Raw genomic sequence first — 23,400 nt, 5'->3', positions numbered from 1 at the left:
TGAATCTCCGGTGAGCTGGGAGAGCTTCCAGGGTTTCGGGCCTCGGAGGATGGATGATTTTGCGGTCCTCGGGTGGAATGGGGAGGAAAAGTAGCCGATGTTGAAATGCAGAGAGTGGTGGAGGCGACTGGACTCAGTCCATCCACATGATGTGTTTGACCCGCGTATCTTGTCGATGTCGTTGGCCTTGGTGGGCTGGAACAGTAAGGTCCCTTTCCTGGTCAACCATTTCAGCTGTTGTTGTTGTTGTGGTTGTTGCTGCTGCTGTTCTCGGAAGTGGTGGTGGTGGTAGTGGTGGTAGTAGTGGTAGTGGTAGTGGTGGAGGTGGTAGGAGTGCCGCTTGCTCGGACCCAGTCCAGGAAGCGCTCGTCGCTGAGGGGGAGGGCGTTGATGCCGGCAGTGACGCATTCCCGGGCCCAGTCCAGGACGCGCTCATACTCGCGGACGAGGGCGTTGACGCGATCGACGATCCTGACCCCAGTCGTCTCCTCTTCAGTTTCGACCACCAAAAGATCCTCAAACGAGTGCATGAGCTGCTTGAGGATGCTCATGCGTTCTTCGGGACCGGAAAGAAGCTCAAAACCCCGGGCGGCGCTGCTCAGGACCAGGTATGTTCCCCGGATCTCTTGGTCGCGGATGCCCCCATATCCTTTGTTGAGATCCTGGAGGCTAGAGAGATGGTACGCAATATACTCCTCGGAAGCCGCATAATCGATTCCCCTCACGTTCAGGATATTGTGCTCGATATATTGTAGCACGGTCTCGAAATACTCGAGCTGCTGCTCGTGAGCGGCGCGGGCGTCAAACCACTCAACCACACACTTGTCCAAGTGGTCTTTGCTGCCACAGTGAAGAAGCCGGGGAGAAAAACCGGAATTCTGCCATGCATCGGCAGCCATGTCGAGTGATAAACATCCCCCCAGCCCGATCCAGAACTTGGATAGACTCGTGCCCATGTCGGGCCTACTCTGGCAGGTCCAGGGCGCCTCCACCACTTCCAAAGTTGGACCGTCGAGTGGATTGGGGCTTGGGTTGTTGATCCAGGCCGTAATCAAACGGTATGGGAAGGGAAGCACCATGTTGGCGGGATGATCTTGGTCTGTTCATGTTAGCGATGATTTGTGTTAGACACCAACATCATGATGACATACCTGACGGAGAAGCGGGTGTCGTGCCGAGGTGACAAGAGTTGTAGGGGGAAGGGCTTTGGGTGCTGTGAGAACTAATCGGAGTGCGAAAATTGCTATGAGAAGGAGCTTTGTACGACGGAAAGAGAACGAAATATGGCATCAGTCGAAGGAGAAAACGGACCTAAATAGTCGAGCTGTGATATAGATCAACAGAGTTGTTGATTTGGATTGAAGTGCGACCATGGCAGACTCAGCCAGAAGCGCAATATTCGAGCTGTGATCCAGATCAACAAATGTGTTGACTTGGATGAAAGTGCGACCACGGCAGACGCAGTCAGAAGTGCAATAGCCAGAGTTGCAATGAGAAAGAGAGAAGTGATGAGGAGCTGGGTGCCTACCTATCTTAGTTAGAACTCGAATCTTGGTGCCAGCGGTCAGTACCCCAACAAAAGCCTCAGGCTGTCAAAATAATGGGAATCAGTACACAGGCAGTTGTTGTGGGTCCGACAGCTCCTTAGCTTCATCTGCAGTAGTGAATGAATGCTCCCTGGATGTCATCGTAGCTCCAGACATGATAAATTCTTGTAAAACCCCTTCGAGGAAGAGTGTTCGTGAATCTGGCCAAACATGAAATGGCGACGAAATGTCATATCGCGTCAGAGAACCGCAGTCCCTCTATACCTTTCGAAAATGCTCCTGTAACGAACCATGGCCGATGATATGCAACACCGACTCAACTTCTTCAAGCCGTATTCAACTCAAGCGCCAAGATCCATCTTCCTCAACAATCTCTATAGGTCGGCCCTCATCCAATGATCGTCGCCCAGCTTCCAAAATGGCGCCCGTTGCGAGAGTGTTCTTCAGAGTTGGGAGACCACGAGCGTCCAGGTCGTCAAGAGACGTCTCGCCGGTCTTCAACTCGTTGATCGCGTCGACAAACTTTTCGAATGAAATGTAGCCATATCCACTCTGGCCTGCAAAGTTGCCCTTCTCGTCCGGTGCGTATTTCATGTAAAAGCTGCCAGAAAGCGTCAGTCGTCGCGCGTTCACAGCCATTGGACCCCCACGCAGGGGCGACTTACGGGTTGTACCACATCAGTCCTCCGTCGTCCTCCGTCACGTCGTAGCCTCTCTTGGCTTGGTTTGCCCTGACCTCTCCCTTGGACGCCATGTAGTGAAAGTACTGGTTGCTGTGTACACCAGCCTTTTGCGGCGCCGTCCAGCTCGCAGTGTAGACTCCCGTAGCATGCTTCGAGTCATCATCTTTCTTTACCCAATCAACAAGTAACGTAATGGTGTCCTCTGTTTGGGGCGCGCAGCCCAGATCCGTGGCAATGCCCTTCGCGCCGCTCGCTGTAACCCGAACGGGCTTGAAGTCGGGAACCATGGATGCGTTGACGTCGATATGGTGGGAGTTTAGGTAATAGCTAATGTCGCTGTCCACTCCGGCCCAGGCTTTGAACGTCTCGAGCTGCGACTTGGGCTGCGACATGTAGCTGTAGAAGTAGTTGAAGTCGCCCATTTTCTTGGCCTTGTAGCGCGCGTCGGCATAAGCTGGATCGAATCGCTTGTGGTGCTCGACGAAGACAAAGACGCCATGTTTGCGGGCGGCTTCCAAAAGCTTCTGGTGGTCTTCAAGAGTCTTTACCGCAGGCTTGGTGACCAGCACGTGGATTTTGCGCTCGATGGCATACAGCGCAATTGGATAGTGCGTGCTATCAGGGGTGAAGATGGTGATGGCGTCGCCGGGCGAGAGCGCGTCTATGGCTGCCTTGTAGGCTTCTGGGTCCCGCCTGTCGTTGGCCGGGAACGAGTCAAACGAGGTATCCAGGCCATTGTAGACCTGGGTGATGTTCTTGTGCAAGTGATCGCCTGAAATCGTTCAGCGGGGCTCAAGGAGCGTTCGTGAGACTGCGCATACGTATGGCCGGGAACTTGTTTCCTGAAGTGCCCACCATGGAGAGGCCACCAATTTTGCCTCGCCGACGGAGATCGAAGAGGGTAAGCCCAACAACGCCAACCTTCTTGTCTGAACCAGAAGCACCGCCACCGACGAAGCCGGTGGTGTACTCACCGGTTCCGACCTGGAGACGCGGTTAGCATGGTGTCCGGGTGGAAGCGGGGCACAAATACCATGAGAACGTTGAGGGGCGCCATTGGATCGAATGCTGCGGGGGAGAGGAGGGGACGAGTCAACGAGGACGAGGAGTGAAGCGGGAGAGAGGAGTTGAAGAAGCATATCGCGTTCCGGATTCCTTGAAGGTAGCGGTTTTCGGCGGAAAAACAGTCGTGAGGGGCAGAGACGGGGAGCGGTGGGGCAGAGGTGCAGCGGGGATCACCAGCCCCCCAGAGCTACCCCACGCTTTCTGATTCGCGCGAAAACTACTCCGGCCTCATCAGCCACCTGACAATGTCCAAACCAACACCCCACGCCCAGCGCCCGCCAGCATTGCCCCTTGGCCGTGGCCAAACCGATTGGGCACTCGCACTGCGTCCGGAAGGTGCCATCGCATGATCCACCTCCACGCTCTGTCTTTGATCCGCCAGTGCCGCCTCTTTCGCTGCGCTAGTTGTCGCGAGCAAAAGTGGGCTTGTGACCGGCAGTCGGCATGCCGACTGCGCTGCTGCTGCAAACATTGTTATAAAGCTGCCAGCCTCTGGCTCGAGCTAGACGCCTTCCATCCACCTGCCGTCTTTCCCCTCGTTTTGTTTGCTACTCCCGAGGCGCATTGCTGCATTTGTCTCCAAAACCATGTCGGAAAACGGGCATCCAAATGGCGCTTCGAGATCTCAGACTCCCCTGCGGCCGGGAATTTACTCGCCGACCATGACCTTTTTCGATCCCTCGACCGAAGAGCTGGACATTGCCACCATCAAAAGACACGCCGTCCGTCTGGCTCAAGCCGGTCTCGTCGGTCTCGTCACCATGGGAAGCAACGGCGAAGCGGTGCACCTGACGCGTGCTGAGAAGACGGCCGTTACGCAGGCAACACGAGAAGCCCTCGACGAAGCCGGCTTCAATGACGTCCCCGTCATCGTAGGCGCAAGCGAGCAAAGCATACGTGGAACCATTGAACTGTGCAAAGAGGCCGCGGCAGCTGGCGGCGAATACGTCTTGCTGGTGCCGCCCAGCTACTACCGCTACGCCATGGACGAAGCTGCTCTCTACGACTACTACATTAGCGTGGCTGACGCATCACCGCTTCCTGTCATCATCTACAACTATCCCGGCGCCGTCGCCGGAATTGACATGGACAGCGATTTTCTCATCAAGCTGGCCCAACATGCCAACATCGTGGGAACGAAATTTACGTGTGGAAACACGGGCAAACTGACACGTGTGGCGCTGGAGATGGACGCAGTGACGGCCAAGAGCAACGGCAGTGGCTACATGGCGTTTGGTGGAATGGCTGATTTTACGGCGCAGACGGCCGCGAGCGGTGGTTCAGGAATCATTGCCGGTGGCGCCAACGTCCTCCCCAAGACGTGCGTCAAGGTGTGGAACTTGTGGGCCGAGGGCCAGTACGACAAGGCTATTGAGCTCCAGAAGGTCTTGAGCAAGGGTGACTGGGTGCTCACCAAATCGGCCATTCCAGGAACCAAGTCGGCCATTCAGTCATACTACGGATACGGCGGATTTCCCAGGAGACCGCTGAAGAGGCTCAGTGCAGACCAGGTCGAAGCGGTGAAGGAAGGAGTGAAAGAGGTCATGGCGATTGAGTCAAGTCTTTGAGAGACGGATCCCGGAGTCTTTGCTGCTAGCGCGCGTTGTGCAAGAAGAGCGTTTTGTTGTAATGGAATTCTGGACCGGTGTCTCGTGTATCCCTGTAGACCGCGCATACGAAGATTGTGCATCGCGAAAACGGTTTGATCCTTGTCACAATCCAAAAGGTTCCGCGTGCCAAAAAACATCTCTGCCTTTGTGCACCCACTTCTTGACCTGCTGCCGGAGTTCAGCGACCATTCCTTGAGGTCCGCATGTAAGCACAGCCACTCGGCCGGTTAATCCAGTGAAGGCTTCCTCGACGAGCCTCGGAATATTAGGGCGGCCTTGCTCGATATTCCAGCCATGGTTCTTAGCGTGCTCATCCTCGCGGTTGAATGTCTCGCTCTCTGCAAGTTCAAATTCTTCCATCAATCCCTGGTGATCATCGCCTCCGTGCTCTTCCATGGCCACTTTTCTCGTGACGTATAGCTCAAGATCTTTCAAGCTCGGCTCAGTCGACCGCTTCTGGTCTGGCAACGCCCATTTCGTTTCAGCCAGCCTCCGAACGGCCCAAACAAACTTGACCCTCGCCCTAACCACAGGCATTGCGTTTTCCTCACGTCCTGCCTCAACGATATTGCGGTAGATGGGCACAGTAAAGGTGCCACCCACGCCACCCGCAACAAGTAAGACGCGGTCAAACTCCCTAAAATCTGGGAACGAGCCTGCGGCACCGTAGGGACCCTCAATGGTCAGCGGCAAGGCGATGGACTTTTCCGAAGTATCTTCTCTGCGTAAGGAGCGAGCAATGTTTGCCAGGTATTTTGTGTTGCCATCAAGAGCACGAGCGACGAGCAAGATCTGCCTATCTTTTTGCGGGACCGATGCAATTGTGAAGGGGTTCGTACGGTAGCGCATGGCAAAAGCGCTGGTCATGCTTACTTTTCCAAGCAGCGGCCGTGACAGGTGCACATGCTGTCCTGGTTTGAAGCGACGGGCTGCCTTTTCCGTCGGCAGTGGAATGACGACCTGCACAAGGTTGGTTCCGGGTACCAGGTCGATTGTACCCGAGTACTGACGCGTCAGGGCCTGTCGAAGTAGCTGAAGTAACAGAAAAGCGCCAAACATCTCAAAGACGTAGACCCGTATGTGGGAGACATGGAAGATGAGCAGGTCGATGACGATGAGCGCGAGAAGAATGTGCGTAGTGTAGAAGACGCGGTAGTTCCAGTGGCGTAGAAACGAAAGCGCAGTCGTGCTCATAGTCGCAAACATGAGGAAGCTGATGCTGCCCGTGATGACATCGACATCGCGTATACGCTTTGAGAGCCAGCCTTTTTGGACGAAGAAGTTGAAGTAGAAACTTGCGTGGAGTGCAAATATAAAGGTCAGGATTTTCCCAAGGAGTTCATGGACAGCAATCACGCGCTCGTAAGAAAGTCGAGTGAGAAGCTGAATTGGAGAGTAGGCTGAACGCATGGCGAGGAGGTAGTGTAGTGGGAGTTGCGATGCAGCCACAATACCGAAGCGTTTGGTGAGATGAAGATAGTCTACTCTGAGTTAGCCATTGATTGAAACCAGATGTACTGCAGCATCATGTATTACAACTGGCGGGCTTTTTTGGTTTGAAATACAGCCTTGAGCTTGAAGCCGATATTTCAATCACAAGTCCTGCATAACGAGAAGTTTCGCGGAATGACTTACCATTTCCTGTTTGAAAAACGCAGAGAAACAAAAGCCAGGCAGTCCAAACACCTGCGAGCATGGTCTCTCCTCGAGTGAACCAACCGTTCCGCAGTGGCTCATCGGCCCACCATCGAAACTTCGTCCAGGATTCCCGGGTGCGAGTGACCCATGGACTGCGACCGATGGTCATGGGCTGGGGATGAGGCGAGCGAGGTGCCTCTCGGGCACATTTCGTGATGGTCCATTGCAAGAGAATTGAGAGTTGGATGAGGGCGAGGATGGGAAAGATGGACCACTGGGCAACTGATGCGTACAGGTCCAGCGACTGTCGCCGAGCGACTTTGGCAGCCTCGTCGAGGTCGACAAACTCGTAGCCAAACATGGCTATTTATTGAGACGAAGCGTCGAGAGATCGATCTTGCAAAATCACCTCCTGGACTGCATGCTGTGGTGTCGCGGCAAGGAAAGGGTCCCGTCCTGTTCAGCTCTCGTTCAGAGGACACGCTTAGCTTACGCGCGACCTTCTGATTGGTTCAACTCTATCGCCCGCTCATCAGTTATCTCCGCGTCTACCCCCGGCCACGACCTCCGCTGGCCTGTCCCACACGTTACACCAAATCCAACGCGTCTCCCACTTCTTTTGTCGCTCCGTCTGCTCGCCTTTTCCAACATGTCAAACCATCTGCCGAATGCCACTCCTGTCTGGCTTGACGTTGATCCCGGTTTGCTTCTCGTTCCCTGCTACGTATCCAATGTCTAACACGAATGCAGGCCATGATGTACGCCATTCTCGACCGTCGTTCTCGTCCTATCTCTGATATCCGTCTCAGGACGCTTTTGCAATCCTCTTGGCCGCCCACAATCCCAAGGTCAACCTTCTTGGAGTCAGCTCAGTCCACGGAAATGCTTCCTTGGAGCACACCACGCAGAACAGTCTGAGCATACTCGAAGCGATTGGCTGTCGTGACATTCCCGTCTACCCTGGAGCCAGCAAGCCCTTGGTGCGGGAAGCGGTCCACGCAGCCAGCATCCACGGTACACAATCTTTCAACCACCACCATGACGCCTGCTGAAAGAATTCAGGCGATTCTGGACTTGATGGCACAACTCTTCTGCCTAAGCCCGTCAAGCCAGCCATGCAACATGTCGAGGCTTCGGAAGCAACATACCAAGCTCTCATCAACACTCCTCCCAAGACGGCGTGGCTTGTCGCGACTGGAACTTTGACAAATGCTGCACGAACAATTCAAGACCATCCCGACCTTGCAGAGCATCTCGCAGGTCTTAGCATCATGGGTGGTGCCATCGGCGGCGGCTTCACCGATGCCCCACTGGGCAAGGTACAAGGCGAGGGCGAAAGATTTGGCAATTGGACGCCATACGCCGAGTTCAATGCAAGCGCCCCTCGAGACACTATTTCCTCCATCTACTGACGAAGAGAAGATTTACTGCGACCCTGAGGCCGCCCAGTTCCTCTTGTCACATCCAGTGCTGGCGCCCAAGACCACGATTGCGCCCTTGGACCTGACTCATCAAGTCCTTGGGAACGATCAAGTCCAGAGCAAACTTCTCGGGCTCCCAGGAGGCATTCCCAAAGGCCTAGGGGACAAGCCGCTCCCATCGCCCATTCGTGCCCTCTTTCATGAAATCATGACCTTTTTCGCAAAGACCTATGCCGAAGAATTCGCGCTCGTCGAAGGTCCGCCTCTCCACGACCCTCTTGCCCTGGCCGCGGCATTTGAGCCCAACATTTTCCACGACCACGGCGAGAGATTCAGGGTTGAAGTCGTGACTGAAGGTGTCCACATACCGAGCCCAGCCCACGTGGGCGATATGAAGGCTGTCGGACAACTTGGAAGGACTTTGGTCACCAAAGTCGAGAAAGGTGAGCCTGGTGTTCGTATTCCGCGAAGTCTTGACACTCCGAGATTTTGGGGCCTAATTGACCTGGCATTGGCTGGTGCTGAAATGACTTCGCCGTTGCCTGAGTTGACTCAGGACTGGTGGCACACGCGACCTTGATATGGAAGGCATGTTGTTTCCCTGTGCTTGCTCATATTTAGACATAGACTTTTCCCAATTGGATTCTTCACACGATTTTAACCGCGCTTGTGTTGTGAAAGGAGCACGGCGGATTCCTTTGTGGGATTGTCATTTTGGGGGAATGACAGTTTCTCGGCCGTGGAAGCATCACCGAGCTGGCAAGTTCTCATCTCCTGACCATAGAACGAACACGATCAATTATTCCACCGGGAAAAAGCCATGCCCAGATCCCACAGTCCATTATTTTCGAGGATGTACGCCCCAGAGCCCCAAGCTCGTCTCTACTCGACCTCATCGGGCGACAGGCGGCCGCTCCTCCACCCACCACGCCCCGTCAATGCCCTCGCCTCGAGCGCCTCAACGCGCCGCACCAGACCCGAATGCTCAGCATGCAAGCGGCCGATGCGCCCGTCCAGATCCAAATGGGCAGTATCCAAGCGGTCGATGCGGCGCACCTGCGCCCACACCCTACCCCTGGCCACCTGATCAGCGCTCGCAAGCTCTCCCACCCGCCGTTCCAGCTCGGCGATGCGTTCGTTGGTCCTGCGTCATGTATGCCCTCTCCACCATGCAGAACATGCGGTCGTGGAGCTGGCTTTGCTGCGAGAGGTCTCTGAGTGTCCCATCGTCCTTCATGACCGCGGATTGCACACTGAGGGCGGTGGTTTCGGTCCGCTTCTGCAGCTCGCCGAGCTGCCGCTCGTGCTTCACGTAGGCGTCTTCGACGATGTTGAATTTGTGGTCGCAGGTTTGCTCGTGCTGGCAGCCGCTGCACGAGTGGTGGTAGTGCGCGGTTTGGGTTTGGTTGATGGTTTGGTTGACGTTGTTGTGGGAGTTGGAGAAGGACATGGTGGCTCGGGTTGGGTATGTACGGATGACTTCTTTCGGATTAAGATTACTGTATGTGTGGCCGTTGAAGGGGAAGTGCGATAGTGCGATTAAAGGCAGCCGGCTGCAGATGGGAGGGAAATCGAATCGAATGAAATCAATGCACAAAAGGGGAATTACAAGGGAAGCTGCACAGCAGACTGGAAGTGATGTTGAATGTTGAATGGTACTGGATACACGTGGCAGCGAAGATAGGTAGATATAGGGACGTCTCCCTTGACGAAGTTCTCGGGGTGAGACAGAGCACAGCCAGGCTGCGTTGAGGTGTGCCTGCGCCGAGACGCGCTTCCAAGACAGTGCTCTGACTGAACTCTCACCTTTGCGGGCGCTACGACGTTGTTCGAAAGCTCTTGTTCGAGACACTTGACTGTAACACCGAGGTCGTGGAGTATTCATGGTCTTCTGAAAGAAAGCTCAAAAGCTCAAAGAACGAATTTTGTTTGTCTCGACCGTGGTATAGAGAGCAGTTGTGCTGCCCCAGATGGCGACTGGGAGCATTCAAGGCATGCTCTCAGGTCTTTGGTGATATTTCAACGCTGTACAGCTCTGCATCACTTGCGAGCGAAACAAAGAGCTCGCTTTCGGGGTTACGTCGCTCGTCCTCGACTTCCTAAACAACGGCCACATTGATTTTAGCCCCCCGCACTGGGCATCGAAAGAAATGGCACTCCGATGGCCAGGCTGCGGTAATGGACGACCACTTCCTAAGCGCAACTATAGTAGTACATGAATGCTCCTTAAGCGTAGGTATAGCAGCGAATGAATACTCCTTCAACGGTGGCTTCCTCTCAACGCCTCGCCCTCTCCACCAATGCATCCACAAACATCGCCGGCAAATTTCTCACCCCTGGCTCCTCGCCCGCAAGTATCATCTCCGATATCTCCAAAAATCTCGCCACAAAAGTGTCCCACAGCGCGCCCTCAAAGTCATCGACCCCATCGCGCCGCGGCGGTCTTGGGTAGTACGGATCATTCATCCAAAACGCGTCGACGGCCCTCCTCACGCCGGCCTCATCGAAGCTCATGTCGCCACACTGGTTGAAGTCGAGCAGCCAGAAGCGTAGCGGCGTGTCCGGCTGTCGGGGGTAAACTAGATCGAAGGTGGAGGTATTGGGAGCCATGGTTTTGAGGAGGGCGGACGACAGCGGGATCCAGGAAGAACGGGGAGGAGAGGGGGGCGAGGACGGGGGCGAGCCCACGACGAACTCGACATCTCTCGCGTCGACGCGCGCGCCCCAGTGCATCGCCGCCAGTGCACCGGCCATATAGCGCGCCAACCGATGCGTGTCCACGCGCAGCTCGCGAAGCTGGTCCAGGTACAGCTTGAAGTTGCGAAGACTGAAGAATCGGTTGGTCCAGGCACCACTCCCACCACCACTGCCATCCCGTGTCCTTCTGCTGTAGCTGCCCAAGTATATGCGCACGAGGCAGTCTGCGTTGCCGGGGCTAGCTCTGGCGGCGGCTTGGTTGTCCGGGTGGCAGAAGCGCTGGATCAGCGCGTTGCGCAGGGGGAGTGGGAGCGGGATGATCTTCTCTGATGACAGGACTGCCGTGGGCATGTTGACGTTGTTTCCTGCGGCTACAGCGGCGGCGAGGTCTCCATGTCGACTCCACCATTGTCTTGCTCTTCCCTCCCCTTCTCCGCCCTCCACGTCTTCCGCCGCCACGAACGCTCCCGGCCTGGGAACAGCCGTCTCGTGGTATAGCCCGAAAGCGTGTATGGCTTCCCACACGCACGTATGCTGCACGTAGTCATTCCACAGCTGGTAGTTGCGCGTTTTGGCTAGTTTGAAGACGTTGGTAGCGTCGTCGCGCGCGAAGATAGCACCGCAGGCGCCATATCCAATCAGCCGGACTGGGGAGGTTGGCGGCTGTGGCATGAGTGGGGAGCGTGACAGTGATGGCGGTGGTGTTTTGGTGTCGAGTGAAAGGAGGCGACCGAGCTCATCATCGGACAAGTCGGCTGGTTGTGCTTGCATTTTTCTTTGTAACGTGTGCGTACTGGATTAAATTTGGTGGACGTTGTATGCGATGAGAGATCTCTCTTTATAGCTCTGGGTCAGTCTGGTCTGGTTGAATTGCAAGGCGAAAAGTTTGCAATACTGACTAGGTAGACAGAAACATGGTCGACGAGGAAAGCGCGTGTCTCGGACAACACTCTACCATGGATGGCGAATCCACTCGATCATTTTCCTGCTGAGGAGCATGAATTCGCTACCGCAGTCGCGCTTAGAGAGCAGTCGTTCATATTTGCAGCCAGACCCATGGGATCTCTTTCTTTTCGACATCCACTGTGAAGTTTTGGTACTGTGTAGCTACCTTTTCTATTGTTGTACCAGTGCAGGGATTCCTGCACTTTTTCTGTGCACAAAAGAGTCAAAGGGTCCCATTCGAAGAGAAGCATTCGTTTGAGTATATCTGACATTCACCATACGTACCCCCTACGCCAGCTCGACGCCCTTGAACTCCTTCATAGTATTCGTAATCGCCGTCTCGACCGGCAAACGCTCGATGCTGCTAGCGCCATAAAATCCATGCACGCCCTTCGTCCTACTCAGGACGAACCGCGCGTCATCCGGGGCAGAAATGGGGCCACCGTGACACAGCACGAGAACGTCGCTCCTGACGGCGACGGCGGCGTCGCGAATGGCCTGAATCTCGTCGACGCACTGCTCGAGCGTCTTAGCAGCGGCGCCGCCGGTGGCGCCAATGCTGCCGCCCGTCGTCAAGCCCATGTGCGCGACGACGACGTCAGCGCCGGCGCGCGCCATGGCGGCCGCCTGCTCGGGATCGAAGACGTACGGCGTGGTGAGGATGTCGAGGGCGTGCGCGTCGCGGATCATGTCGACCTCGGCGCCGTACGACATGCCCGTGGCCTCGAGCTGCGCGCGAAAGTTGCCGTCGATGAGGCCGACGGTGGGGAAGTTTTGGATGCCCGCGATTCCCAGTCGCCGCAGCTCCGGGAGGAGGGTCAGGGGAGGTAGGAACGGGTCGGTTGCGCAGAGTCCTGCGAGTAGTGGAGTTCGCGAGAGGATGGGTTGGATCTCGCGGGTCTGAAGAGGTCAGGTCAGTCAGGGCGAAGAGAAAGAGGTGCCGAATCGTACCATTTCTTCCACAGTCTTGTTGGCGCTACCATATGGCATAAGACCTGCTAGCTGCTTGATTGTCAACTTGTTGTCTCCATGCCCTCTACATCTCGCGCTCACACGATCACGAGACGAGCAACGAGATGCAGCAAAGGACAAGTCGCACTCACCGAGCCTCTCCCCGCCATGCGGTAGCGACCGGAATTGTAAATGACAATCAAGTCACCGCCGCCTTCTTCGATAAACTTGGCCGAGAGACCAATTCCTGTAGTCCATGAAAATCAGCCATACTGCCTGATGCTATTCCCCGGGCAGTTGGCCACTCAATTTTCCCCATGGAAAGTCTAATGGTCCTTCTCACGGCCGGTTCTAGAGGAGCAAAGGACCGGAGACTCTCCATGTCCGCTCCGTGCCGGCTTATGATGCTTCCTGTCCCACGCCAACCTGTCGTGTCTGCAATGAATGGTGACAACAAGGCTTGGGAGAAAGCCACGCGCTGTGCCCTGCTACGCCGCACCGGAATGCCGCGAGGAAGCCCTCCCCGCGCCTCGCGATGCCCACTCCACGATGCCAGAGCCAAGATGCAAGTATCGTCTCTCGCTGACCACACGGTGGGCGTGGTTGTGGCTGTGGTGAGCGGATCACGGGAGGAGCGCGCCGCACGGCTGGTAAGGGACAGGGACGAGGGCAAAGACATGGGCAGGGGCAAGGGCCAGGGCAAGGGTGAAGGTGTGGGGAAGGGACGGCATGCGAACATTTTTTTACGGACGCGTGGACACGCGCGATGGACGGAAAAGATGTCTGGTGATGGGTGATGGGTGACGGGTGTTAGGGATGAGGGAGACGTCTTGTCGGAGACAACGAGCCGTCGTGTTCTCACGAGAATGGGAACGTCGTCTCATCAATCACCTCGACTCATCTCAGGACAGCTAAGACGCGGAAAGGAACGACAAACTTGGCCGAAGACGACACAAGAAGAATGATTTAAAGTCAACATACCGGCGCCAGCGCCTACGATAGGCCGTCCCGCGTCGACCTGGGCGCGCAATTTGGCAAGGATCTCGCGGCGGTCGGTTGGTGGCGGCATTGTAGCGACGTTGTTGAAGGCGGCGGAGCAATGCGTTTGGACGAGCGAGGGTTTGTCCTGTTGGACAGAACGAGGTCAAGTGTCGTGTGGGATTGGTAATGTGGAATTGGCCAGAAGAGAAGGGGGACGAGGATGTGAGTTGGAGAGACAGACGGAAGACAGATGAATGGTGCGAAGCTTGATGCATGCCAGGTGCAGGTTAGGTTAACATGACGTCGAACCCAGCAAACGGGGGCCGTGAATAACCCACAAATGAAGGGCACCGTCGGCGACGCAGGCTATTTTGCAACGGCGTCGACTGTTGTTGGTTCAGGGACCCATAGCCCCAGAGCCATCCATGACTTCCGACCGTCGCAGCAGCAACCCAACATGCGTCGGCAGAGAGGGACGTCTGGTGCCATGGGCTGGCTACGTCACCAGCGTTGCAGGGTGGAGCCGGGCGGGAGAGAGTGCGGTGCGGTGCGGTGGAGACGGACGACGGAGACGACGAGGCGCGCGCACGCGGTGGGGTCAAGGTCAAGGTCAAGGGCAAGGTCAAGCCCAACCCTACGTACCGTACCCAACTCAGTGCCGTGGAGCAGGTAGATGGGCGGACGCGCGGGAGCGGGACCTGACGGGCGGCCCTGACTTGTGCGCTCACCACTGCGGACATGTTTCATTTTGTCAACGAGTTGTCGACAGTGAGCTTCGGAATCGAACAATTGGAGGCAGAAGAAGTCTTTTGCCCTGCAGAGTCAGAGCCGAAAGATGCGATCGAGGGTTCGTGTTCATGATCCCTGCACTTGTTGCGTCACTCGCAGTCGGCCTTGTACTGATTTGACCTCGACTGTCCGAGGCTTCAATTCGTGACAGGCAGCATTCTGTATATGATTTATAGTGTCCACAGGGAGCATTCGAGCAATCCGTGCTGGAGAAAAGAATCTTCGGTTTCGCCGAAGGAGTAGGCAAATAAGAGGAGCAGTTGAATGCAAACTCCAGCTCCGAAACCGCATTGCAAGCTCCATCATGTGGGAATTGGGAGCCATCTGGCCGCAAGGCAGTTTTGCTGGTTTCCTGCCGCGTAGGGCACCAGTAGCAAGCAATTGTCCGTCGCTGTGGACTTGGGCTGCAAAGGGCGTTTTGGATGCGCCATCAATCGTGTTTAATCTGGGTACAGTTCAGTCGTGAGCCCTGCAGCCCAAGATGGCTGAAGCTGCACGGCTGGAGAATCGGTCAAGATTCCTTCTTGAAAAGAGGCACCTGCAGGTTCGCAATGATTGTCATTCGTCACCGTGTCGTCAGCCAGTACAAGTCAGCAAGCCTCAGTGACCTTGGATCGGCCCAACCTGCCACTCAATCCACCACACTCTCGCTCTCCCCCGTCTCTCACCAACCACACGGCTCTGCACCAGCGTCTGGACCAAGCAATCCGTTGCTCGCGAACTTGGGAAAAAGCAAACGGGCTCCGCCACAATGCCAAATATCATCCTCCTTGGCACCTGCGACACCAAGCTTCCTGAGCTGCTCTACTTGCGCGACCAGATCCTCAGGCATCCAGACACGACTGTGACCCTCATCGACGTCGGCCGGCAGCACGTTGAAAATGCGGCCATTACGATGCCGCAGTCGTTGCTCGTCCACAAGTACGGTCGCAATGCACCCGTTGCGGAGCTGTCGCGCGGGGAGCTCAACCGCTACATGGCCACGTGCGCAACGGATGCCGTCAGGGCTCTGGTCGAGCAGCCCACGGGACCCATGGGCGCGCCACATGGCATCGTGAGTCTTGGAGGCAGTGGGGGCACGAGCTTGGCGGCTAGTGTCATGAGAAACGCGCTGCCGCTGGGATTTCCCAAGTTGATTACGAGCACCATTGCGAGCGGAGACACGGGTCCCGTCGTGGGAGAAGCCGACATTACCTTGATGTACTCGGTCGTCGACGTTGCAGGGTTGAACGAGCTTCTGAGAAACATTCTGTCCAATGCTGCTGGCGCAATCTTGGGCATGGCGAGTGCATATGAACGAATGCTGCAAGAGAAGAGGGAGACGAGGGGAGAAACGAATGGGAGCAGCAGGAAAAAAGTACGAGTCGGCATCACCATGTTTGGAGTTACGACGAAAAGTGTCGACGAGATCAGAGCCCATCTGACGGCCAATCGAGACATTGACTTTGAAGTCTTTGTGTTTCACGCCACAGGCCATGGTGGACGGGCAATGGAGCGGCTTGTCGAAGAGGGCCGGCTGGATGCCATTATTGATCTCACGACGACCGAGATTTGCGACTACATCTGTGGCGGCAACATGTCGGCAGGGCCGACAAGACTTGAAGCTGCGATCAAGGCCGAGATACCCCTTGTTCTCAGCGTTGGCGCGACGGACATGGTGAATTTCGGACCGCCCAACCAAATCCCTTCTCAATACAGAGGCAGGAAGCTGTACGAGCACAATCCGAGTGTCACGTTGATGCGCACCAACGCCGAAGAGGCGCGATCGGTGGGGGCGTTTGTTGCTGACAAGCTCAAGAAGCACAAGAGGGCGAGCATGGTCGAGGTTTGGCTTCCAAATGGGGGCGTGTCAGCGCTGAGCGAAGCCGGGGGGGCTTTCCAGGACGGCGACGTTGATGCGGCTCTCTTTTCCGCGGTCGAGCAGGGTCTCCAGGGCACGTCGATTAGGGTGGTTAGCGATGATAGGGCGATTAACGACAAAGGCTTTGCTGTGGACGTGGCGGATTCATTGGTGAAGATGGTCAGTTGAAGGTTGAGCGAGGGTTTTCTTGGCGGCAGCGGATATGTCAGGTTAGTTGCCAGGTAAAACAGATGGACTCCGGAACGCACTAGGATTCAGCAGGCATAGACTGCAGTGCATGTAAGTAGGTAGGTAGGCACTTGTGCGGGCTGCGGCGATGGCGGAAGCAGTGTACCTGGAAAACCAAAAATGAGAGAGGGCCGGCACGCGAGGCGCGACACCAAGTCGAGTTGTACTGTGGGATGCAAAAATGATGTTGCAGAGGGTGTTTGCGCGAGTGACAGCGATGGATTGGCACGGAAACACGTCGGTAGGGAGGGCCAAGGTGGAGCGCATGATGGCGTCGACAGAATCAGTTTCGAAGTGAAGACGACTACTGTAGGGCGTAAGAGTGAGAGCGGCCCCTGGCGTGTGGGGAGGGGGGAGGAGTTGACAACTGAGGGACAGACGGTCAAGAGAGATTCGCGGCGAGCCAGCGCAAGGAGCGCAGGTCCATGTATGTAGACAGACAGACAGACAGACAGACAGAGAAGAAGCAAGCGGTGTGGTGTGGTGGGCAGGGCAGCCAGCTACGGTAATCTTCAGCCAGCCCTTGCCAAACGCTTGTCACATCGATACAGCGTTGACCCTACCAACGTCGCAAGCCACGGGTCCCCGGCCATGCACCACACGACCCCGACCCCGACCACACCCACCGCACACCCTCCTCTGCTCTCTGTCCTGCAACTCACCTGCGCCGCCTAGCGCCACCCTCGAGCCCTCTCACTCGCCCATCTTTCTCTCTCTCTCTCTCTCTCTCTCTCTCTCTCTCTCTCTCTCTCTCTCTCTCGCTCTCTCTATTCTCTTATCCTACCGACCACTTGTTCCTACCCATCGCCCGACCGCGTCGTCGTCGTCGTCCTCGTCTGTGCTGCCGTCGCCAGCCACAGCCAAATTCCGCCGTTTGGCCCGCCCTGCCCTGTCCTGCCCTGCCCTGCCCTGCCCTGCCCGCCGCCCGCGCGACTCGGGGCTCGCCCGCCTTCTTGCACACACCTTTGCGCGCCTTGCTTGCAGTAGCCTCACCACCGCTGCCACCTCGTCCGTCCCTCACCACCACCACCTCTCTCTCTCCCCCCCTCCCTCCCTCTCTCCCTCTCGCTCCCGACGCACCTCGGCCACGCCACGACCCCGTCCGCTCCGCCTCTCCTCCGCCGTCGCCCTCTCTGCACCTCTCCGCCGCCCGCCGCGCCGCGACCACCGGCTCTTGCATGGTGCGCGTCGATTGATCTCGAGGCTAGCAACCGCTAGCAGGCTGCCTGGCTGCATCGCCCTCCGATCAGCTCAGCAGGCAGACGCCGCCGACCACGACACTTCCGACCTCTTCGCTCCCCATCCCGCCGATCCACCCGTCGGATCTTCGCGAGCCCTGCCTTAACCGACACCCAACCCCGGCTGGCTTGGGGGATCTTCCTCTACCGTAGACGTTATACACACAACTGTTGCTCCTCCTTGGATACCTCGTCGCCGCGACATGAACGGCCAGCCCCTCCAGCCCGTTGTGGGCGGCCCGCCGCAGCCCACACCGCAATCACAACAGGACCTTCAGCGCATGCAAGCCGTCGTCGTCAACCAACTGCGCAACCAACAACTACCGCCCGGCTGGTATCAAGCCTTGCCCCTCCAAGTGAGGGTACACGCCGTCTGCCAGCTGTATGTTCCAGAAACGCCCTCGGTTTTTGCTTGCTTCTAACATTTACCTTTAGCTTCACCGCCTTTCGTCTTGCCAAGTTGGAGCCGCCCGATCAGTCAATCCTCCAAAGCGCTCTCTCAATAGAGCAAAACACCCTGCTCAAGGTCCCTGGCAAAGTAAAATCATCCCCACACTCGTGCGCGCGAGCGACCCAAGTGCTAACGCCCATGCAGGACGACTACCTCAATGCCATTCGCAAAATGTTGAATGATCTGAAGAATCTGAGGCAGAGAAATGCTCAAGTCACCCAAGCTTCCATGATGCAGCAAGGAAACGCGGGAGCCAATATGCAGCTGGGCCTCGGATCTCAAACCCCCATGCAGCCCTCGTCATCGAATCAAGGTCAAAACCCACTTCAACAACAGTTCGCTCAACAATTTCCCCACCAAATGCAAAGCTCCCCAATGTCTATGGCTCCGAATCCGTCTTCCATGGGCATGGAGAATCCCGCCTTGCAGGCCCAACAGCAGCAACAGCAGCAGCAGCAGCAGCAGCAGCAGCAGCAGCAACAACAACAACAACAGCAGCAGCAGCAGCAGCAGCAGCAGCAGCAACAGCAACAGCAACAGCAACAGCAGCAAAATATGACGCCAATGCCCCAACGGCCACCACAACACCAATTTTCGCCCCAGGAACAGGCTCAGATTGACGAGATTGCGCGGAGGATTCGCGCGCGCTTGACCCCCGAAGACGAAAATAAGATACGCGCGCAGATGGCTCAACTCCCCCCAGAAAAGCGTGCAATCTTTGAGAAGCCTGGATTTGACGTCATGTTCCAGCACAGCCGCCAAAAAGCAGTGGCTCTTTTGCTCAATTCAAGGAGGCAAGCGATGCAAGCAGGACAAGTTCAAGGCGGCGGGCAATCGGGGCCGCAGCCCGGCCAAGGACCTGGCCAAGGACCGAGTCCAGCGACAAGGGTCAACTCAAGCCAAGGTGCGGGTATGATGCAGAGGACGCCACAGATGGGACCCGCACAGCCCCAGTCAGGCGCTTTGCCAGGGAACGACTTTGACTTCACCCAATTGACGAACCAGCAAGCCGCTGCCGTGCGGTCGGCTCAGGCCGGGCATGACGTTGTGCCGGCAAGCAACAACTCGGCCATGAATGGTTTAGAATTCACCACCATGAGTGGAGGCCAGCAGGGTCCAATAGCGGGCCAAGGGATGCCCGGTGCCCCTCAGAACCGACCGCCGTCTCAGCAGCCGCCTTCATTCAGTCTGCAGCAGGCGCAACAACAGGCCCAACGGGAAAATGCCATTCGCCAGATACAGGCGCAGCACGCAGCCGCCCAAGCCAGAAATCAGGGTCTTTCTCCTGCTCAAATTCAACTAGCCATGAGGAATCAAATGGGTGGGTTCAACATGGGCCAAGGTCAAGGCGGTGGTATGCCCATGCTTACCCGGCCAATGGCTCCTCCTGGCCCGCAAGGTCGAGGAACTCCTCAGCCAGGTCCGCATCAGATGCCTCCAAACGCCCAGGGCATGGACGCATCGCGCGCTATCCAGATTGCGCAGCATCGCGCCGCTGCAGCCCAGGCTGGGATGCCTGGGGCACCTGCACCCAATAGAGCGAGCCGCATCCCCCCCGAGATTCCAGAACCCATGAGGCAGACGTTGATGGGCCTCCCAGAAGACAAGTTTCAGGGACTTATCACCAGGTGGCAATCCGCTCGGCAGGCTCAAGCTGGGGCAAACAATGGCCCCCAGCCTGGACAACAGTTTGGTATGCAAGGACCTAGGCCAGGCATGCCCATGATGGGTGCCAACATGCCGCCTTTTATGCAGCAAGGCCAACTCCAGGGCGCCAACATGAATAACAATCCGGAAATCCAGCACAGGATACAGCAGGAAAGGATGCTGCTGCTTCAACAACAAATGCAGCAGCAGCAACAGCAGCAACAGCAACAGCAACAGCAAGTGGCTCAACAGCAGCCACGTCCCCCACCACTGAACCCGCAGGCTCTTCAGCAAATGGAGTCAATTCCTTTTCCTCCGTCAATTGCTGGCCAAATTCGCCAGCATGCTCCAATTCCAGATACCATCAAGCTGTGGGGCCAGTTGAAGGAGTGGGTATCCAGAAATCCAAATCTACCTCCACCCTTCAATATTGAGAGGTTGAATGAGATTCAACGCCATCATTACAACAAAATCACTTCTGGCCAGGGCATGAATCTTGGTGGAGGAGTTCCGAATGGACCGATGGCAGGCTTTGGCCCCGGCAATCCCAATGGACAAGCGCCCCAGGCTCCCATGGTGCCTGCTGGTCCCAATCAGAACCAGATGCAACAGCAGCAAATGGCTTTCCGGAACCAACGGATAGCGGCTATTGCGCAGTCCGTCACCCCGGCCGACATTCAAAAGGTCCGTCAAATGCAAGGTCCCAAGGTCGCAAACGCAACCGACGACCAGATCAGATTCCAAATTGTGCGGATGAAGATGGATCATGCCCAGAAGATGCAACAGCAGAATCCTCAGAACTCAATGCCGCAGCCACCGCTCGGAGGCATGGTAATGACTCAACCTCCTAGCATGCAACAACCGCAAAGACCTGTGCAACCAGGCCAACCGCAGCAGACGCCCCAGATGAAGCCCGCACAACAGCCTCAGGGACCACCTAGACCAGTGCCACAAGCTTCTCAGCCTCCGGATACGACGCCAAAAACTCAACTTCAAAAGGGTATCAAGCGGCCGAACGACGAGGGCAGTGATGCCCAGGAGCAGGACAAGTCGCAAGCGCCGCCCATGCAGCCAGCGCCGTCTCAACAGCGTCCCATGGGAATGACCAAGGAACAGTTTGATGCCATGACGCCTCAGCAGCAAGCCGCGTACCGCCAACGCATGGCGCAGGCCCAAGGAAACAAGAATGCCAACCTTCAAGCCAACAGCCGGGACGTTGAGTTGAGGAGCAAGTTCGTGGCCATGATGAACGAGTGCAAGAATGAGCTCAAGCCTGGCCCCGTTGTTCAATTGTCAAACGACGAGAGGAATCAGATGTTGAACGATGTTGGAAAGATAACTGTGCATCTTTCGAAACTTGATTCGTGCCTGTTCATGTACTGGGTGAAGCACAGGGACGAGGACAAGATCAAGAAGATGTGCACTCTTCGCCATCTCTTCTATCAGCAGTTCGAAACCACCACTCGCGGACCCAAGAAGGATTTCACCCTCAAGAAAGAAGTGACACTCAACGTGGCCAACATGCAGTCGCTCATTTCTCAGCTCACCAACTTTATGAGGCAAATCTTTGCTGAGTCCCAGCACTCCAACCAGGCTCAGGAAGGAGCTCAGGCGGTCGATCAGCCAGGTGGACCTTCCCAAGGCCAGCAAGCGGAGCTGAACGCTGCCAATCTCGAGAAGCACCGGCAAGCACAACAGCAACGTCCACGCCAGTCGTCTGGCGCAGGTGCAAAGCCCCCCAACGCACCCATCGCCACACAGCCCCCCTTTCAACTCGGTGCACAATCCCCACACGGAGCTCCAGTCTACGCGCCGGGCGCGGTCAACAATCTTACGCCCGAGAAACTCAAGATGCCCCCCAAGAAGAAGGCGAAGACGAGTGCTTCGTCCACACCGCAGGCGACACCCATGCCTGCTCCTTCGCCACACGTGGGCACGAAACCTTCTCCAGATATGAAGAGGGAAGCGGCAGCTCCGGCGGTGCCAGCAAAGCCACGCTTCTCGTGCCCGCAGCTGACCTGCGACTTTAGCGCAAAGGGATTTGAATCAAAGGAAGAACTGGAAGGTCACGTCAAGGAGGCCCATGCCAAGGTGGATGACCCCCTCCAGTTCGCGGTGGCCAGCTTGGCTGAAGGCCTTGGTCTAAATCCCGATGGTACTACCAAGGAGGTGAAAATCGAAACGGACGCCAATCGCAGTAAGCCTGCGCCCGCTGCTGCCAAGGTGCAACCACCTGGAAAGGCAGGTCAGACGCCAGTCATCAAAGCCGACGGAAGTACCCCAGCGGCTGGTGCTGCGTCGACGCCAATGAACCGCATTCCGACGCAACAAGGTATCAAGGGGTCGCCTTCGGCAAATTTCAAGACGCCGCAAGCCACCGTAAAAGATCAGACTCCCGGCTCAGGAGGCGCCCCGGTAATGAACCGCACTCCTAGCAAAGCACCTGCAGCCAAGAATGATGCCGTGGCTCCAGCAAACGAGACGGCAACCACCAAAACATCGCTCGACAATCCGTGGGATGACTGCCCGCTGTCGCCATCCCAAATGTACGGGATGTTCGCTGACGAAGATGTTGCCAAGGCGGTCATGGAAATGCCAGCAGAGTACTTTGTGAATCTGAACGAGAAGATTGCTACGATGAACGAGGAGAGCGGCGCGACGCCGGCCACGACGCCTTCGCCAGCATCTACCAAGGACTCGAATCAGACAACCTCGACCGATACCAGTGACGGCGACAGTCTCGTCAACGTGGACTGGGACAAGAAGAAGCTGCAACACGACACTGAATTCGGTCAGATGATGTCCAAATTGCTCGTCTTTGACGACTCTGCAGACATGACCCTCACCCTGGCGTCGGACGAACAGGATGGCACTGGGCCCTTTGGCTTCTGGCGCGACAAACTGCCATCCACGACTCAGGACATTCCTGGCTGGGAGAATCACGAGTTGAGCGAGCCCTTTGACTTTTTCAATGCCCCGCCGGCTCCAAGCGACGATGATGCGTTGATGGAATTGTTTCCTGGTATTGGGAAATCGGACATGGACTTGGACATGCCTGACCTTGCGGCTCTGTAGGCCAAGATAACTCCTCCCCATTTTCTCTGATACCCAAGTGGCCTTTTCGATTGCATCGGTGGATGTTTTGTGCGAGCTTGTTATTTTTGGAATTCTTGATCTTTGTTTTGTTCGGACCTTAAGGACGGCCGTTGGGAGCGTTCCCATGACGTAGATTTCACTGGCGATTGTTTTTTCTTCTTCTGGCCCCTTTCCTAGATTGTCACGGCAATGGTGTTTTGGACGGATTGGACATGACGAGTACAGGAAGGTGGCAGGAGAAGTGCTTGTTGGCAGGAAAGGAGTTCCTTTTGGGGGCTCGACTTGGCTCGGCCTGGCCCAGTGGCGCATCCAAGGAGTCTAAAGGGGCAAGCCGATGCGCTGCATCGCAGACGGCACTCCCTTTGTTGTTTTCTCGCTTTTCCATGGATCACGGCGTGGAACTGGGAGGCAAAACCATCATTACGTCTGTATGCTTTCTTTTTTCTCTCTCTCTCGTTCCAGTTTCAGTATCTCTTTATCAAGCCTTTCCATCTTTTGCTTGACCATTTATCTCCTTGTGTCGTTCGGGGCGTGGGTGATTTCTGACTTTTC

The 23,400-nt window shown here is 56.3% G+C and overlaps 10 protein-coding genes across 10 annotated transcripts; 4 read left to right on the top strand and 6 right to left on the bottom strand.

Moving 5' to 3' along the window:
• Positions 1–56: 56 nt before the first annotated feature.
• Positions 57–1,586, bottom strand: J3D65DRAFT_110033 (uncharacterized protein). The gene is made up of 2 exons (XM_066793718.1): positions 1,152–1,586; positions 57–1,099 (listed from the first exon to the last, which is right to left on the bottom strand). The coding sequence occupies exons 1-2, from the start codon at positions 1,288–1,290 to the stop codon at positions 231–233; spliced, it is 1,008 nt and encodes a 335-aa protein (XP_066651127.1). The 5' UTR covers positions 1,291–1,586; the 3' UTR covers positions 57–230.
• A 63-nt stretch (positions 1,587–1,649) lies between these two features.
• Positions 1,650–3,584, bottom strand: J3D65DRAFT_110074 (uncharacterized protein). Its single transcript, XM_066793719.1, has 4 exons — positions 3,264–3,584; positions 3,052–3,214; positions 2,213–3,002; positions 1,650–2,148 (listed from the first exon to the last, which is right to left on the bottom strand). The coding sequence occupies exons 1-4, from the start codon at positions 3,285–3,287 to the stop codon at positions 1,884–1,886; spliced, it is 1,242 nt and encodes a 413-aa protein (XP_066651126.1). The 5' UTR covers positions 3,288–3,584; the 3' UTR covers positions 1,650–1,883.
• A 201-nt stretch (positions 3,585–3,785) lies between these two features.
• On the top strand, positions 3,786–5,033 carry J3D65DRAFT_637180 (uncharacterized protein). Its single transcript, XM_066801475.1, has one exon. The coding sequence runs from the start codon at positions 3,883–3,885 to the stop codon at positions 4,861–4,863; it is 981 nt and encodes a 326-aa protein (XP_066651125.1). The 5' UTR covers positions 3,786–3,882; the 3' UTR covers positions 4,864–5,033.
• J3D65DRAFT_637178 (ferric reductase like transmembrane component-domain-containing protein) lies at positions 4,733–7,004 on the bottom strand. The gene is made up of 2 exons (XM_066801474.1): positions 6,541–7,004; positions 4,733–6,386 (listed from the first exon to the last, which is right to left on the bottom strand). Exons 1-2 carry the CDS (start codon positions 6,902–6,904, stop codon positions 5,008–5,010), a joined length of 1,743 nt encoding a protein of 580 aa, XP_066651124.1. The 5' UTR covers positions 6,905–7,004; the 3' UTR covers positions 4,733–5,007.
• Positions 7,005–7,134: 130 nt separating this feature from the next.
• J3D65DRAFT_110018 (Inosine/uridine-preferring nucleoside hydrolase domain-containing protein) lies at positions 7,135–8,819 on the top strand. The gene is made up of 4 exons (XM_066793717.1): positions 7,135–7,301; positions 7,353–7,557; positions 7,606–7,916; positions 7,966–8,819. Exons 1-4 carry the CDS (start codon positions 7,212–7,214, stop codon positions 8,542–8,544), a joined length of 1,185 nt encoding a protein of 394 aa, XP_066651123.1. The 5' UTR covers positions 7,135–7,211; the 3' UTR covers positions 8,545–8,819.
• A 1,422-nt stretch (positions 8,820–10,241) lies between these two features.
• J3D65DRAFT_560384 (zinc finger protein-domain-containing protein) lies at positions 10,242–11,333 on the bottom strand (the record flags this gene model as incomplete). The annotated part of the gene is made up of 1 exon (XM_066797465.1): positions 10,242–11,333. The coding sequence occupies one exon, from the start codon at positions 11,331–11,333 to the stop codon at positions 10,242–10,244; it is 1,092 nt and encodes a 363-aa protein (XP_066651122.1).
• Positions 11,334–11,694: 361 nt separating this feature from the next.
• J3D65DRAFT_109963 (TIM-barrel-protein domain-containing protein) lies at positions 11,695–13,794 on the bottom strand. The gene is made up of 4 exons (XM_066793715.1): positions 13,539–13,794; positions 12,710–12,804; positions 12,558–12,608; positions 11,695–12,506 (listed from the first exon to the last, which is right to left on the bottom strand). Exons 1-4 carry the CDS (start codon positions 13,624–13,626, stop codon positions 11,895–11,897), a joined length of 846 nt encoding a protein of 281 aa, XP_066651121.1. The 5' UTR covers positions 13,627–13,794; the 3' UTR covers positions 11,695–11,894.
• J3D65DRAFT_109966 (uncharacterized protein) lies at positions 13,439–14,472 on the bottom strand. Its single transcript, XM_066793716.1, has 2 exons — positions 13,877–14,472; positions 13,439–13,803 (listed from the first exon to the last, which is right to left on the bottom strand). The coding sequence occupies exons 1-2, from the start codon at positions 14,276–14,278 to the stop codon at positions 13,702–13,704; spliced, it is 504 nt and encodes a 167-aa protein (XP_066651120.1). The 5' UTR covers positions 14,279–14,472; the 3' UTR covers positions 13,439–13,701.
• Positions 14,473–14,868: 396 nt separating this feature from the next.
• J3D65DRAFT_109865 (uncharacterized protein) lies at positions 14,869–16,446 on the top strand. Its single transcript, XM_066793714.1, has one exon. The coding sequence runs from the start codon at positions 15,079–15,081 to the stop codon at positions 16,354–16,356; it is 1,278 nt and encodes a 425-aa protein (XP_066651119.1). The 5' UTR covers positions 14,869–15,078; the 3' UTR covers positions 16,357–16,446.
• Positions 16,447–17,857: 1,411 nt separating this feature from the next.
• On the top strand, positions 17,858–22,827 carry J3D65DRAFT_671118 (uncharacterized protein; the record flags this gene model as incomplete). The annotated part of the gene is made up of 3 exons (XM_066803366.1): positions 17,858–18,036; positions 18,090–18,192; positions 18,250–22,827. 3 exons carry the CDS (start codon positions 17,858–17,860, stop codon positions 22,825–22,827), a joined length of 4,860 nt encoding a protein of 1,619 aa, XP_066651118.1.
• Between the last annotated feature and the right edge of the window lie 573 nt (positions 22,828–23,400).

This window comes from Phyllosticta citribraziliensis (genome assembly GCF_038025025.1).
Source record: "Phyllosticta citribraziliensis strain CPC 17464 chromosome Unknown J3D65scaffold_12, whole genome shotgun sequence".
Taxonomy (NCBI): domain Eukaryota; kingdom Fungi; phylum Ascomycota; class Dothideomycetes; order Botryosphaeriales; family Phyllostictaceae; genus Phyllosticta; species Phyllosticta citribraziliensis.
The sequence above is the reverse complement of the archived record's forward strand: the minus strand, read 5'-3'. Positions and strand labels throughout refer to the sequence as shown.

Excerpts from the sequence above, each read along its gene's own strand:
- J3D65DRAFT_110033 (XM_066793718.1), bottom strand. The coding sequence starts at position 1,290 with ATGCCATATTTCGTTCTCTTTCCGTCGTACAAAGCTCCTTCTCATAGC. Across the intron at positions 1,100-1,151 it reads GACACCCGCTTCTCCGTCAG|ACCAAGATCATCCCGCCAAC; the intron begins GTATGTCATCAT and ends TAACATGAACAG.
- J3D65DRAFT_110074 (XM_066793719.1), bottom strand. The coding sequence starts at position 3,287 with ATGGCGCCCCTCAACGTTCTCATG. Across the intron at positions 3,003-3,051 it reads AAACAAGTTCCCGGCCATAC|GCGATCACTTGCACAAGAAC; the intron begins GTATGCGCAGTC and ends GAACGATTTCAG. Across the intron at positions 2,149-2,212 it reads GGACTGATGTGGTACAACCC|CTTTTACATGAAATACGCAC; the intron begins GTAAGTCGCCCC and ends GCTTTCTGGCAG.
- J3D65DRAFT_637180 (XM_066801475.1), top strand. The coding sequence starts at position 3,883 with ATGTCGGAAAACGGGCATCCAAATGGCGCTTCGAGATCTCAGACTCCC.
- J3D65DRAFT_637178 (XM_066801474.1), bottom strand. The coding sequence starts at position 6,904 with ATGTTTGGCTACGAGTTTGTCGACCTCGACGAGGCTGCCAAAGTCGCT. Across the intron at positions 6,387-6,540 it reads CGTTTTTCAAACAGGAAATG|ACTATCTTCATCTCACCAAA; the intron begins GTAAGTCATTCC and ends AACTCAGAGTAG.
- J3D65DRAFT_110018 (XM_066793717.1), top strand. The coding sequence starts at position 7,212 with ATGCCACTCCTGTCTGGCTTGACGTTGATCCCGGTTTGCTTCTCGTTC. Across the intron at positions 7,302-7,352 it reads ACACGAATGCAGGCCATGAT|GACGCTTTTGCAATCCTCTT; the intron begins GTACGCCATTCT and ends TATCCGTCTCAG. Across the intron at positions 7,558-7,605 it reads CCACGCAGCCAGCATCCACG|GCGATTCTGGACTTGATGGC; the intron begins GTACACAATCTT and ends GAAAGAATTCAG.
- J3D65DRAFT_109963 (XM_066793715.1), bottom strand. The coding sequence starts at position 13,626 with ATGCCGCCACCAACCGACCGCCGCGAGATCCTTGCCAAATTGCGCGCC. Across the intron at positions 12,805-13,538 it reads TATCGTAGGCGCTGGCGCCG|GAATTGGTCTCTCGGCCAAG; the intron begins GTATGTTGACTT and ends CATGGACTACAG. Across the intron at positions 12,609-12,709 it reads GCATGGCGGGGAGAGGCTCG|CTAGCAGGTCTTATGCCATA; the intron begins GTGAGTGCGACT and ends ACAATCAAGCAG.
- J3D65DRAFT_109966 (XM_066793716.1), bottom strand. The coding sequence starts at position 14,278 with ATGTCCGCAGTGGTGAGCGCACAAGTCAGGGCCGCCCGTCAGGTCCCG. Across the intron at positions 13,804-13,876 it reads GCCGACGGTGCCCTTCATTT|CTTCGCACCATTCATCTGTC; the intron begins GTGGGTTATTCA and ends GCATGCATCAAG.
- J3D65DRAFT_109865 (XM_066793714.1), top strand. The coding sequence starts at position 15,079 with ATGCCAAATATCATCCTCCTTGGCACCTGCGACACCAAGCTTCCTGAG.